Genomic DNA, 12500 nt, shown 5'->3' with positions numbered 1-12500 from the left:
TGTTGAATTAACACTGCATTAAAAAAACGTTAAACTCAACAGTGGGCACAACAACTTACGATGTCTATTTAGGGTGAAATCTGCCAATTTTTTTAAAGAAAGAGGAGGAAAAAAAAACAAAAAAAACCCCAAAGGTAATAAGAAACAAACACAAAATTTACAACTTGCTTTGATGCTACTAAGTGTCTTAATGGCCGTAAAGTCTGACGTCGAGAGGCGACTGGAAATACACACTGTCAAGAGTAGGAGAAGGTGTCAAAGTTCACACGGCACCTCAATCTTGGCCTTTAGACTGCCACACTTTTTTTCCCCTGAAGACCCCCCCTCACACACACACGGACACACACACAGACATACAGACACACAAACACAAACATGTGTTGCCGCCCCTCCTACTGAAACACGCTTGTAAGTGACAACAGTGCCGGTAAGTCTGGAGAGCTGCTCGCCACATCAAATTGGCCGTCTTCAATGGAAATGACGGAAGCGCGGCTTGCAGCAAGGCCACCGCAGAGGCCTGAACACACGAAGGCGCAGGATGCGCTGTGGTTTAGAGCTACAAACGTAAAAAGGACTACAAGAGAAAACAGACAGAAGCGATATCACGTCAGCGCAGCCCACCTAGTCAAAAGGCATGCCTTCTGTTTCCTGACACAGAAATTGAGGGGGAAGAATTTCCTTTTTTTCAACTTTACTCTACACCAATACCACAACTACAATCAGGCTGATTTCTTTTTGCTTCATTGACCGTTGCAGAGCATGTGTTTTTTTTTGTTTATTCACCCAAAGCTTTTGGACAACAGCATGTAAACAGCACACTACAAAGTGGGCTTCAGCATTACATGAGCGGAGTGTGTTGCGTACGTGACTGTAGTTGTTGTGTTCAGACCAGCAGAGCTTGGGGAGAGTATCCCGGTTCTGACTCAACAAGTGGTAGAATTAAAACGCCTACTTCATGTCCGATCACTCCTCACTAGCTGACATTGACGTCAGTGAGATGCTGTTACAGGCGCCTTGGCTTGGCAAAGTCTGCCCCTCCCACACCCTTGTAAGTTTTGTTTTTGTTTACTGATTGTTTTTATTAATTGAATTTCATGGACTCTCTTAAACGTTAGTCTCATAACGCACTGCTAAAAAAAAAGCAGAAACAGAAGACAAACCGTGCTGCACCAGATATTTCCTTATTTTTTATTTTATAATATTTTATTATATTTATTTGTGTAATTATTTTATTTTCCTCTAAAAATTTTAGAGGTGTACATTTTTCGGAGAGAAAAGCAGAGAATGATAAGAGATGAGAAAGAGATTCGAGTAAGAGTGAGAGACGCAGTGAGTGATCGTGGGGAAAATAACTTATAACAACAGGTTGGACCTCGAACTAGACCTTAATATGGATTGATGTTTGCCTGTTGAGCCACAACAAAATCCCAAAAGCATTTGACTCTTCAGCAGATAACTCCTGACCCCCTCAGCTAGTGGACCCTCTCATCTTAAACAGCTACGACACCCTGAAGAAGGGCTGTAGAGGGGTCATGACCTTGGACCTTCATGCCTGCAGAGCGTCAAACTGCAGAACGAGGGGGGGGGGGGTTGATGGTGGTGGTGGGATAACCCTCTCTCGTGTCATCCATGCACTCAAAAACAGAAAGCAGGGCAGACACGGTTCCCTGGGCTGTAGTCTGGAGTAGGGGTGGGGTGGGGTGGGGGGGGCAGTGCATCTAATCCGTAATCAGGTGACTGCTCACAAGACTGCAGCCCCCCCCACCCCCGCCCCCTCCCCAGCAACCCTTTACCCCCTAGGACACATGCTGTAGAAAAGCAAGGGTCCTCAGGTCAGGGCTATAGAGCAGCGGTAGAAGTCTGGAAAAAAAAAGGACTTCAGACCAGCTAGGGGTTTCCCCATTCTGGGCACTTATGGGCCATTACATTACTATGGAATGCAGCAGTTCTTATAAGATTACAGACGGAATGCCAACGAATTGGTTGTGCCAGGTTGGGGTGGGCATGGGAAAATGGGAAAGGGTGTGTGGGTGTTGTGCGGGTTTTCAAAGGATGTTAATGGGTCAAATCAAATGCCTTTCATGCTTTCTTGGAACTCCCTGTATGTCGTAAAATAAATTGTCCGCTTTAAGCCGCTTGGCACTGGATTCTTTTCAGTGATGTTTTTGTAATTTGCTAATCAAATATACTGTCCCTTGATCCACGCACATGTTAGTTTTAGTGGTAGGGCTTCACAAGGGGCTGCTGTTAGGGTCAGGTGATGTGTTCATATAGAGAAGGGGTGGGGAACCGTTTTCATTCATGGGGCCATAATACCAAATGTTATAAAGTCCTCCAAGGGCCGTATTATAAATCCAAACCAGGACTTCCCCCTACACTTTGGGCCAATATTGAAGGTGGCCACCTTTAAAACAGATCCCATCTTCCCCTGAAAATATAACTTAATTATATTGCAAATGTAATTTCTAAGATTCCTTTACAAAACGTGTTACATTTCATGTGAAAATGAATAACATTAAAATTACATTGGGGGCCTGATGAGACAGCCTTAAGGGCCCTCAAAAAACACATTCCCCACCCCTGATTAATAAACGTGTGTATAGTAGACCTACCACACGATGAACAGTTAGCTGATACTGATCTCATAAGGGAAAAATATAGAGATAATTCAGCTTGAGGAAGCTTCTGGCTTCTGACCTATTTAGCATCAAGTTGTTTGTTCTTTTTCCAAACAACAACACAAAGTGAGAGTGAAGACCAAGGCTGTGGAACGATTCACAACAAGCTTCTCCTTTAAGTGGTGTTCTGCAGGGGCGGGTGTTGGGGGCAATGACAAATTTGTTGATACGCGATACAGACTATGTTTGACTATAGGTGTGAGTGGGCTCTGGAGAATTTGACCACAGACCATATTTAAGAAAGGACGGAGCAGTGAAGGAATCCCCCATAGAAATGAATGGTGACAGTTCGTAATGGCAGTTTGGCGGGTGTGTGCAAATATCCCGCCTGTTCTGCTGCAAACAGCCAATCATTATGCCGAACAGAATAGTGTTCCAATCATCTCGCAGATTCGAGTTCCACTGTTGCGCTTGTGCCGTTATGAAAGTAATGTGCCTGCCCCGTGTCAAAATAACCGTAGAAAACTTTTGTGAGTCAACATAAAAGCTTTATGTTCAGTCACAAGACGCAACTTAACACTTTAATCTAATTAACTTTTCACAGTGGTTGTAACCATAGGATTTTCACGCCTGTTAGGTATCTGACCTAAACTCGTGCTTTGCCATTCAGGCTCTACGTAGCCTTTCTAATCGAAATAGCTGCCCTAAGGCTTCGCCAAGATGGACCCAGAGTGAGGTAACTTTAACTAAAAGAACTTTGGTTTGATAGCTTGTGGAGGCCGTGAGACGTGCTTCTGCCCCTAACATCCCACACTACTCTACAAATTAGTCAGTATAGGGCAAATACCCTACCCTGGCCCATTTGTGTTTCTTTATATCTTTCTTCCTTGCTTGCTCTGTCTTTCCACATCTCCTCAAGCGTCTATTGATGCATAATAAACGTATAATACATGTCCAAGGTAAGACAGGAAATGTTATTTTTGTTTGTGTATGGTTTTTTGGCTTAGTATGTGTGTCTGACCCCCTTTTAAGGTCAATGTTTCACATGTCATCATGAGAAGCTTACAGTACTTCGCAATCCAGTTTCAGTTAGATTTCACATTGCGTGAGTGCATGTGTGATAGAGGGAGATGTAGTGTGTGTGTCTTTTTGTGTGCATGTGTCTATGTGCGTGTGCTTGTGCGTGTGGGTGTGAGTGTGAGTGTGAGAAGCAGAGACAGAAAGACAGACAGAGAGAGGGAGGGGGAGATATAGAGTGAGTGTTTGTGTGTGTGTGTGGGCGTTTGCGTGTGTGTGACTGCTTTCGATGCAGATTAACACATTCCACTCTGGGTTCTCCGGGGCCACCACCACTGAACGCTAGCTGCTCCGGTGGAGAGCGGAGTTGAGTTGAGTTGCTCCAGAGTTGCGTGGATGGACGCCATCGCATTCGGAGCGAATTGAGGCCACAAAGAGAACGGATTACATCACTTGCTGCCGGAGCTTTGGGTCAAATGGGAGATTACAGGGCCTGGAGCACCAGGCTGGAAAACATGCAGCCGTGGCCTTCTCCTTCCTTTGTGTTGTGTTGTGTTGTGGTGTGTGGTGTGTTGTGTGTGCGTGTGTGTGCGTGTGTGTGTGTGTGCGTGAGTGTCTGAGAGAGAGAGAGAGAGAGAGAGAGATAGAGAGACAGAGAGACAGAGAGAGAGAGACCCATCCACCCAAGCTCCAGCCCCAGCCCGAGCCCCAGCCCCAGCCCCACCCTCGTCCCCATCACACCCCAGCCCCTGGTGGGGTCAGGCAGGGTAAACAGGGTATGTGTGTCCGTGTCACCAGGGTTATGCTGGAGCTGGAGCTGGAGCTGGAGCGGAGGAGAGGAGAGAGTTCAGCCACCACACAAAGCCTGATCTCATGCAGTCATTGAGCCTGTCATTGAGTGTTGTTGTTTTTTCATGTGAACTCTGTTGAACCGCTATGTGTGTGCATGTGAGCTGCTGCTTTGGGGCGTTTTTGTTTTCCTTCAGACCATATTCGTATCATTTACAACAGGGATTCTTAACCTTTTTTGACGTTGAGGCCCATTTTTTTCAGTGCAGAGTGGCCCGGGGCCCATCTAATATTGCCCATGCCCACACATACTGTATATATATACAAATAATTAGACCTATATTATTATATTTTATTATATTATATTATATTATATTATATTATATTATATTATATTATATTATATTATATTATATTATTGTTATTATATTATTGTTATTATATTATATTATTGGTATTATTATTATTATTATTGGTATTATTATTATTATTATTATTAATAATAACAATAATAAAATAATTTAATCCTGTTAAAAAATAGCAGGCTATCAATGAAGCTATAGGCCCATAGAGGCATTTTGTAATGGAAAAACTGTATTAATTGTGCTCACTCACTATATTCAATGATGAACCCAATCCACTCACAATGCATCAAGCTACAGCCATTCATACATTTGAATGCTTCTCTGACATTTGTGACAGCTATGTTTACTATTTGTGATGAATCTGCTGACCGTTGATTCAAGACGCGTTTACTTAGTGAGATGTGCAGATGCGACGCAATTCCTCAGCCTTATGGCAGGGTGTCAAACGGAAAGATTTAGCCTAATATCATGCAATATTCTTTAAATAAATGTATTTTGGGGGACACATGGCTAATGGTTTTGCTTTGTCAGTAAACAGAATTATTTTGAGTAACGTTGCAATCGCTTATCTTGTAACTAGACGTGATGAGAGAAGACGACGGCAAATTACACTTCACACCGCTTGGTAATTTCTCATCCTCCATTCGTGTAGGCCTAGGCGTACTGCTAAGTGTATTGCCATCTTTGACGACGTCTTCCACTAGGCCCTATTTTTAAAAAGCTGTGCGCAGCGTGATCATTTAATTTAAGCAGCAGAATTGCGCTTGAGTAAAAAGACATACGCTGTCTTCAGCATCTTTATTTGATAATGTGTACGCAGTTGCATGGCCCCTCGCGGCCCACAAGCGCAAGGTTGAAACTTTTCCTCAGGTTTCTGAGCACGGCCCAGCTGTGGCGCCGCAGCCCTATGGTTAAGAATCCCTGATTTACAACGCACTGACGCATGCACGCATGCACAGATGCACGCACGCACACACGCACACACAAAGAAACAACACACACACACACACACACACACACACACACACACACACACACACACACACACACACACACACACACACACACACACACACACACACACACACACACACACACACACACACACACACACACACACACACACACACACACACACACACACGTGGAGGCACATGATAGCCCTAGGCTTCTTCCACCCCCCCAGACATCACCATACCACCGCCCTTGTGGGCTTCTTCCACCCCCAGACATCACCATACCACCCCCCTTGTGGGCTTCTATCACCCCTTCCAGACATCACCATACCACCGCCCTTGTGGGCTTCTTCCACCCCCAGACATCACCATACCACCCCCCTTGTGGGCTTCTATCACCCCTTCCAGACATCACCATACCACCCCCCTTGTGCCGCTGTGCTCCCCTCCCGCCGTGGGCCTAGTTCGGCATCACGTTACTCAACTGCGCGACAACAAACACATACTTGTCTCTCCACTCCACTAAGGCCAGATAGGAATCGTGCTGGTGTGACAGGAAGTGTCCAATTGACCCTGTTAGTGTTTATGTAGAATGAAGGACAAGAAGAGACAAAGAAAGAGCAGGAGTGACAGACATGAGGAATGTGGACCTTAAAATCCTGAAAGAAATTCTGCGCTGACATTGCTAAAACCACATGCAGTAGAAAGAAAAAAGAGTCGAACGCAGGAGCTGGATGCTATCAGTGAAACTGTATTAAAGACCGAAAATAAAGAGAAGCCAAAACAAAAAGTGGGCTACAAATGTTTCGGGTCTACCCCATCATCAGTGTTCCCAAAATCAAAATATGTCACCAGCATTGGCATTGCAACCATTTGCAATAATACCACTGGTATGGTGAAGTAAAATGGTAATAGTGTTGTGTGCCTACATAGGAATTGACATGTCACAACCACCCAAATCACATGTTTGAGACCGCATGGTACAGGATATAATGTACACCAGAGAAGACGTGAACAAATCATGGATTCAAATCATTAAAAAATAATTTACTTGATCATATTACACTGTTATCATAATATTATTCCTGTCTTGTTATGTATGGTACAGCCAGAAACATTTTTGTATGCCTAGTACATGTGATGAAAAAATCTTTTCACTGCGATCATGTCGTTCATGTAAAGGGTGATTTATGCCTCGAGACCAACTCTCCTGCGTCGTGATGCAGGGAACCGCGCAGTTATTTCCCCCCCCTCCGCAGTGACTGGGTGTGCTCCCCTGAAATTGTGACTGCCCGCAGTTAAGCGACGCAGGAACAGAAGCAGGAGACGCTGTGATTGGTCCTCTCGACCAGCCTGCTCTGTCCTCGAGAACAAGCTACTTCCTTGTTCTAACCTTCGTTGGGCTACGGACTGTGTGAGATCTTCATTAAATAAGTTGCCTGTGCTTTGTCGTTTCATTTATTTACACGAACCAAAGACAACACGTGCGCTTGCAAGTTACGAAGCTGAAGTTATATTTGGGCAGTTGAACAGTGTTTCCGAGGAAACATTCCGCTTCGTGCGACATATCCTCGCTAAATTAGCCACTTCTTTCTTACTAACTACCGCGGTGGCTGCCAGTGCGATCAAAAATGCACGTAACATAAAGATTTAATGTTTCATTTTCATTGTCGTCGAGTCTGTGTAGCTACAAAACAACAGACACGTCTAGTTTACTCCTTGTATTGAAGGCAGTTTGAACAATCATCTTGCTGTCCCTACCGTTGCAACGGAAATGGATAGCGCAGCTAGAATGGAGCTAAAAATCAAAATTCACTGCGTTGACTCACTCCGTTGAGGCTCTAAACGGAGCATAACCCGCCCTTAACAGGTAGGGTGTAGGATATGTTGTTTTGTTTCCTTAAGTTTAGAATCCCTTGAATGTACGTATTCTAAACTATCTAGAGTATACCAAGAGTATTTATTTTTGTAACTATTAGCAGATTTATCAGTTCCTGTAGGCTAACTTTAGCCTGGGTGAAAGCCGACTGTTGACTCCGTCAAACAGTCAAGTAAAAGCTAAGAGGAATCCGTCTCCATGGAGGGTGGGGGATGGTCTAATCTTCAATATGTATTCAAATGAAAACTCATATTGTGCTTTATTAGCATAACTGTTAATATATATCATCACAAAAGCATACAAATAACAAGACAAAAGTGCGAGTAGTGCTACCTTAACCAATCAGAAACGGACTTTGCGGGTAAGTTCTGCGAGTTCTTCATTGCAAGGCGAATAACATAATGACCTGCCAAATACCTTAGCAGAATGTTATTACATTATTGGTAGAGAAATATTTCTATGTTATTGGCAACTTATTACGTTATTGTCTTTATTATGTTTCAAATGGGCCCAAATTATTACGGTACTGGCAGTTATTACGTTATTAGCATCGTTATTACATAATCAAAGCTTTTTTTAGTGTTAAGTAAATAACGTAATAACCTGCCCATAACGTAACAACTTATTAGCCTATGTAACTGCTGGCCAGAATGTTATTATGCTATCGGTAGGGTAGCGTTATTACGTTATGGGTAAGTTATTACATTATGGGCTTCATTACATTTCAAATGGGCCCAAATTATTACAGTACGTTATGGGCAGTTATTACGTTATGAGCAGTTATTACGTTTTGGGTTCTTACAAGATGCCTTTTCACCTTGATCATCTTGGCCAAGTAAATTTCAGGTTCCATGTATCCAGTTTAATAAAACTGGATATGTTATTTATATATAGAATTGAAGCTGATTTCTCACCCTGATCATTTCGGCCACGTAGCTCTCAGGACCTGTGTACTCGGTGCGGTCCTTCACCTTCACCAGGACGATGAAGAAGAGGTAATGCCACATGTTGTGCTCCACCTTGATGTGCTCCTCGAACGTCACTGTCTTGTTGTCAAACTTGTCACGCTCCAGACCTGTGAGGAATAAACATTAATATATACGTACACATTTAAAATAACTGTGCACACAGACAAACATACATCCACTGCCCCTCAACTGATGTTTACTGATATCCATTTAAATAAATAAATAAATAATGTAGATTGGTGGAACTTGATGGCATGGCTTTGATTCTGATGCCGTCGTGGCCATTTTGAAAGCCGGCCATCTTCACCTCCAAAATTGGGTCAGTTAATGTACCTTTTGTGGAGTATGAGCACACAAGATCTGTTGCTACGTCCACCATGTTCAAAAGCTATCAAGCAAAATGTCAGCCATGTTGAAAGTAAGCCATCTTGAAAGCACTGTCGTCCAAAGTTAAACAAATTCATAGAATCCTTGTGGAATGCTAGCAAAAAAACATCCTCCCATGTTGAAGTTATACAATGTATGGAGGACAAATGCAGGACTCATAGATTCGCGTGCGGTTTGACAATTGAAGAACAGTATGTCTGTGACGCAGCATTTCAGTAGCTGGGGGGGCCATAATAAATAGCTGATTTCTGCTGTGCTGCATACTGTATTAGGGCAAGAGTGTGCTCCATTGAGACCCTGTGCGTGTGCGCCACATCTGTGTCATGGGGTTTCAGGAAGCCATTTATGACACATAAGACGACAGATCAGAAGACGCACCAACCTTTATGTGATGATAACACAGAGCAACGTTTTGAGTAATACGTCGGGCCAGTAGTATACTATAAGATTTAGTATGAACTAATAACCCAAACTAATAACTTGAATCACTTATAACCCGTTTATCAAGAGGACGACAAGCAGACGACTCTTCTGACTATTTCATCAGGACATTTGGAGGCAGTCATTATGTTGCCGGGGAAACACTGCTCAAAAATGTGCCCTGTGTATCATCACATTTCATCTTATGTAAACATGAGTAAACAATGTAAACATGAGTAAACAAATGAACCCTTGCATGGCTGTCACGAGTCTTGATCTTGTGATGGTAACAGCTATTTTTATTGACGTTGTGTGGCTGTGTCTCCCAATATGATGACAAGTATGAGGATGAGGTATTGTCAGAGGGGCACAGAGGGACTTGTTGTTAAGCTTAAACTGCACCATAGTCACAGTGACAAGACAGAAAGCACTGCGTCAGTGTGCAGCTTTGTTACCTAGATGCAGGGCTCTAAATTAACTTTTTCCACCACCAGCCAATTTGGATAGTAGACATTTTTTCTTACTAGCCAAATGGAAGGTCAACTAGCCATTTTTTTAGCTCACCAAAATAAACCATGCTTTAATTATGTTGCTTTTAATTATTTTATTAAACTATGGCCTTAACACAGATGAACAATCTAAATATTATACTATGTATACCATAACATGTATTATACAATGTGCATGATGTCTGCATTGTGTGTTTATTTATGCTGCTACTGCTGCTGCTGCGTCACACTTTGAAATTCCTCCAGGATTAATACTTGATTTACTCTACTACCGTGCGCTTGGAATGTCAATTATAGGCTACGCGATGTCTACACTAGACATCCAATAACACCACGGACACCTTAGCAAGCTTACTTTGTTACGTTCATTGCGTCGCTAGTTTTTTTGTGTTATGTTTTTTTTATCACTTACTCTTACATCCATGTCAAACTCGTACAGGGCGTTTGCGATGGCATGGGCTTTATTAGGAAACGACAACTCCATCGTTTGTAGTTGTGAGGACCTCGCATATCAGACGACTTCTGACAGCAACGCTACACTGTCCTGCTCACTGTTTTCGCCCCACTACCACTCCATTTCAGTTTAGGCTACTATTACTTGCATTCACCGACACATAATGCTCTATCCACTGCTACATTCTTTTTCACTCGTCCAACACCTACAAAACCAAGGTAATCCACACTAGCCCGCTCATTGAAAATATTTGATCAACACTAGTTCCAGCGCGGGCATCAAACATGCAGCCAATGGATGTGAGGCTTCGTTATTGTCATGATGTAGTCCAATGGATGTGGACTACATCATGACGGTAGGCCTAATGTTCATGGGTAATGTAGGCGCCGTTTTAACGTTCATCAGACAGCAGCCACAGATCTGTGCGGGCAGCTGTTCAACGTTGAGTCGGGCCCGTTTTCTTGATAACAATTTGGCTAGTGGATGATTTTTTCTACCAGTCAAAATGAAATTTTACCCGCATTTGGCGTGTTGACGTGTGTTAATTTAGAGCCCTGCCTAAATGAGAGAGAGAGAGAGAGACAGAGAGAAAGAGAGAGAGAGATAGAGAGACAGAGAGAGCGTGTGAATGAAAGAGAGAGATAGAGAGCGTGAGAATGAAAGAGATGGGATGAGATGATGAGATAAGAGAGAGCGAGAGATAGAGAACTATCATGAACGATAAAGAGAGACCTGAGAGAAGTGAGATTGACAGAGAAGATAGAAAGATGACACACAGAAGTAGGTAGAACCACATCATTTTCATATGGTATGTGTAGTGTGTGTGTGTGTGTGTGTGTGTGTGTGTGTGCGTGCGTTTGTGCGCGCGAGTGTGTAAGCCTATGCGTAAGTATGAGCAAATAAATAAGCAGGTGGGTGGCAACGAGCAACACTGAGCAACTTTCAACAGGGTTGTGAAGACTTCTCTGCCTTCATAACAAAACTAACCCCAGCATGGTCACCCTGCTCATCGCCGTCGGCAACCACCATATTGTGTACTGCATTTATCACATTGCAATGTTAGAGATTATGTCCCCCTTTGTAAATCTCTTCAGGTAAAAGTGGCTGCTAACTACTGGGTATGATATAAAGCATCTTGGTGAGGAGACACGGCTGAAGGCTCAAATGCGTACGGTCAAGCGCAGACCGAGAGAGAGAGAGAGAGAGAAAGAGCGAGAGAGAGAGAGAGAGAGAGAGAGAGAGAGAGAGAAAGAGCGAGAGAGAGAGACAGGAAAGAACTCCTCCGCACCACAGCAGCCATGACTAAGTCTTCTGGGAAGAGAAGGGGGTGGGGGGTGGGGGTGGGGTTGCCATGTTTACACCATGAGGTGTGTGTGTGTGGGGGGGGGGGACTTGTCAAAAAACGTTGATATGTTTAGCACTACATATGGATCACAAAATAGGTGCTGTCTTGCAGGTGCTGTCTGTGTGTGTGTTTGAGTGTGAGTGAGTCTATATGTGTGTGTGTGTGTGCACGCGTTTCATGCTTGAATGTGTAGGCTTCTCACTGAAGATGTCTTATAGTGGGTGTGAAGCGAGTCTGTACGCCTATATAGCTGGTGTGTGTGTGTGTAGAGTGTTTGTGTGTAGATTGTTTGTGTGTGCGCGTGTGTGTGTGTGTGCGTTTATTTGTGTGTGTGTGTGTGTGTGTGTGTGTGTGTGTATTTCTCATTGCAGACGTACTTAATATAGTCTGTTTGTGTGTCATTGCAGACATATCTAGCCATGGGTGTGAAGGATAGGCCAGTCTGTTTGTCACCGTGTGTCTATGTATGTGTTTGCTTAGGTGTGTATATATGTGTGTGCGTGTGTGTGCGTGCGTTCGTGTGTGTGTGTGTCCGTGTGTGTGCGTGCGTGTGTGTATAAGTGAGCCTGTATGTGCGTGTGTGTCTATAAGTTTGTGAAAGGTGGTGTTGGTGTTGGGAGGGGGGTGGCTGTGATGGTGTCTGCAGGTGCGTATATATCTCAATAGAGATGTGATCGCGAGCTAGGTGTGAATATTTATGCATGCATCTGTATCTGTGTGTGTGCAGACTTCTCAGTTGCCTGTGGGCCAGGTTGTGTAGAGGAAGTACATGTGTGGGAGTTTGTGTGTATGT

At 43.6% G+C, this 12500-nt stretch overlaps 1 protein-coding gene across 2 annotated transcripts in view; it reads right to left on the bottom strand.

Moving 5' to 3' along the window:
* Positions 1–12500, bottom strand: part of itpr1b (inositol 1,4,5-trisphosphate receptor, type 1b) — a 275465-nt gene that overhangs the window by 15620 nt on the left and 247345 nt on the right. For both annotated transcript variants that reach the window (XM_063215285.1, XM_063215286.1), the window contains one exon: positions 8539–8699. In XM_063215285.1, coding sequence (XP_063071355.1) covers positions 8539–8699 — 161 coding nt within the window. The remainder of the gene's footprint in view (positions 1–8538; positions 8700–12500) is intronic.

This window comes from Engraulis encrasicolus, chromosome 14, assembly GCF_034702125.1.
Source record: "Engraulis encrasicolus isolate BLACKSEA-1 chromosome 14, IST_EnEncr_1.0, whole genome shotgun sequence".
NCBI classification, from domain to species: Eukaryota; Metazoa; Chordata; class Actinopteri; order Clupeiformes; family Engraulidae; genus Engraulis; species Engraulis encrasicolus.
The sequence above is the reverse complement of the archived record's forward strand: the minus strand, read 5'-3'. Positions and strand labels throughout refer to the sequence as shown.